The 1898-nt window shown below is 36.7% G+C and overlaps 1 protein-coding gene across 1 annotated transcript in view; it reads left to right on the top strand.

Moving 5' to 3' along the window:
• The window catches only part of LOC107635311 (V-type proton ATPase subunit d2), a 3770-nt gene continuing 2057 nt past the window's right edge, over positions 186–1898 (top strand). Inside the window, exons 1-4 of the mRNA XM_016338757.2 lie at positions 186–533; positions 1001–1121; positions 1422–1529; positions 1656–1758. Coding sequence (XP_016194243.1) covers positions 353–533; positions 1001–1121; positions 1422–1529; positions 1656–1758 — 513 coding nt within the window. The 5' untranslated portion in view covers positions 186–352. The remainder of the gene's footprint in view (positions 534–1000; positions 1122–1421; positions 1530–1655; positions 1759–1898) is intronic.

The following is a 1898-nucleotide window of genomic DNA, read 5'->3' as shown; positions in this document are numbered from 1 at the left end:
TTTCTTTTTAATATCTTTTAATAAAAAATAAATTTTATCCTTAATCATCTTAATCATTATACACTTCTCTCTCCCTCCACTCGCAAGAAGCCATCGCAACCTGCTTCTTGATTTCTGAAGGAGCTTCTTCTTCTCCTTCTTTCTTTTTAATATCTTTTAATAAAAAATAAATTTTATTTTATTCCTCCTTAATCATTATACACTTCTCTCTCCCTCCACTCGCAAGAAGCCATCGCAACCTGCTTCTTGATTTCTGAAGGAGCTTCTGTTTCTCCTTCTTCTCCTTCTCTCTCTTTCTCTCGCATCGTCTTCAATTCAATTCAGATCCAGCAGATCTTCCACAAACCACAAAATGTACGGATTCGAAGCTATGACCTTCAACATCCACGGCGGTTACCTGGAGGCCATAGTTCGCGGCCACCGCGCCGGACTCCTCACTACCGCAGACTACAACAACCTCTGCCAATGCGAATCCCTTGACGACATCAAGATGCACCTCTCCGCCACCGAGTACGGCCCTTACCTCCAAAACGGTGCGTTTCGTTTCGCCCAATCAAACCTCAATTACTATTATCATCTTAGTTATTGTTATTTCCTTCGATGTTTATTTTCTAATCTAACCAAATCTTGTTCTTTGGTGTCACAAAAACATGTAATTTGCTTCCTTTCGGCTGTGATGAGAGAAATTTGGGAATATTGGTATTTTTTGTATGAATGATGGATTGATAGATTTCAAGTTGCGTTTGTATGATGCGGTACTTCGAGGAAAATTTTAAACTTTTTCATTTATGTGACCAAGTTTTCCCTCTGATATTTTAGGTGTTGGATGTAAATCTAATTTGATAACTTTGTGCTTGTTGCTTGTTTTATCCCTTGTGCAAGAATCAATTGTCTTCTGAATTTCTGATCTGATTCTAGTTTGTTAATGCATCTTGTAATTCATATTGTGGGTTTGGAATTATTGGCTTATGCTGACCATTGATGAATTGCTCTGTTGCAGAGCCTTCTCCATTGCATACAACTACCATCGTGGAGAAATGCACTCTTAAGCTGGTTGATGATTACAAGCACATGCTGTGCCAAGCCACCGAACCCTTGTCAACCTTTTTAGAATACATCACGTATGCGAACTTGATTTTTTCTGTTTGATACCTATTGTAGCTTTATAGTGATGATATATGCTTTAATTATGGCTTCAAGGGATGAAAATTTTAAGAGCATCTTATTAATAATAAGTTGATTGCTACTGAATGCAATTACTATAATCAACACTAATCCCTTTCGAAAAGTTGGACTCAGATCATAACTCCAGAATAGGTTATTATGGATGAGTTTTGAGCCCTTTTATTTTGAAGGGAGCTTTGTTGTTAGTTTAGGTATACCAGAGAAATGGCTGAGCTTATGCTCTGTTTATCCTGCAGATATGGTCACATGATTGATAATGTTGTTTTGATTGTTACTGGCACCTTGCATGAGAGAGATGTTCAAGAACTACTAGAAAAGTGCCATCCGCTTGGCATGTTTGATAGGTAAGTAGTTTCTACTTTATGTCCAATTTCCAATATATTGAATTTCAGCAAATTGTAATTTTGATTTCTTTTTCTTCTTTTCGTTTTTATTTTTGTATATTGTTTCTCTCTGGGGGTTCTCCTCAGCATTGCTACTCTGGCAGTTGCTCAGAATATGCGGGAGCTTTACAGGCTGGTTCTTGTTGATACTCCACTTGCTCCATACTTCTCTGAGTGCATTACATCTGAGGTAAATCATATTATCTGACATTTTCTTCTACCTCGATAAATAATCTTATTTGATAAATGATTATAGAGTTGTAGTACTATTGCAATAGGTTGTGGTAAGAAAAAGTTCTATGAAATTGTTATTTGAAAACATCATGGTAT

This window comes from Arachis ipaensis, chromosome B04, assembly GCF_000816755.2.
Source record: "Arachis ipaensis cultivar K30076 chromosome B04, Araip1.1, whole genome shotgun sequence".
NCBI classification, from domain to species: domain Eukaryota; kingdom Viridiplantae; phylum Streptophyta; class Magnoliopsida; order Fabales; family Fabaceae; genus Arachis; species Arachis ipaensis.
This window is presented reverse-complemented; position numbering and strand designations above follow the sequence as displayed.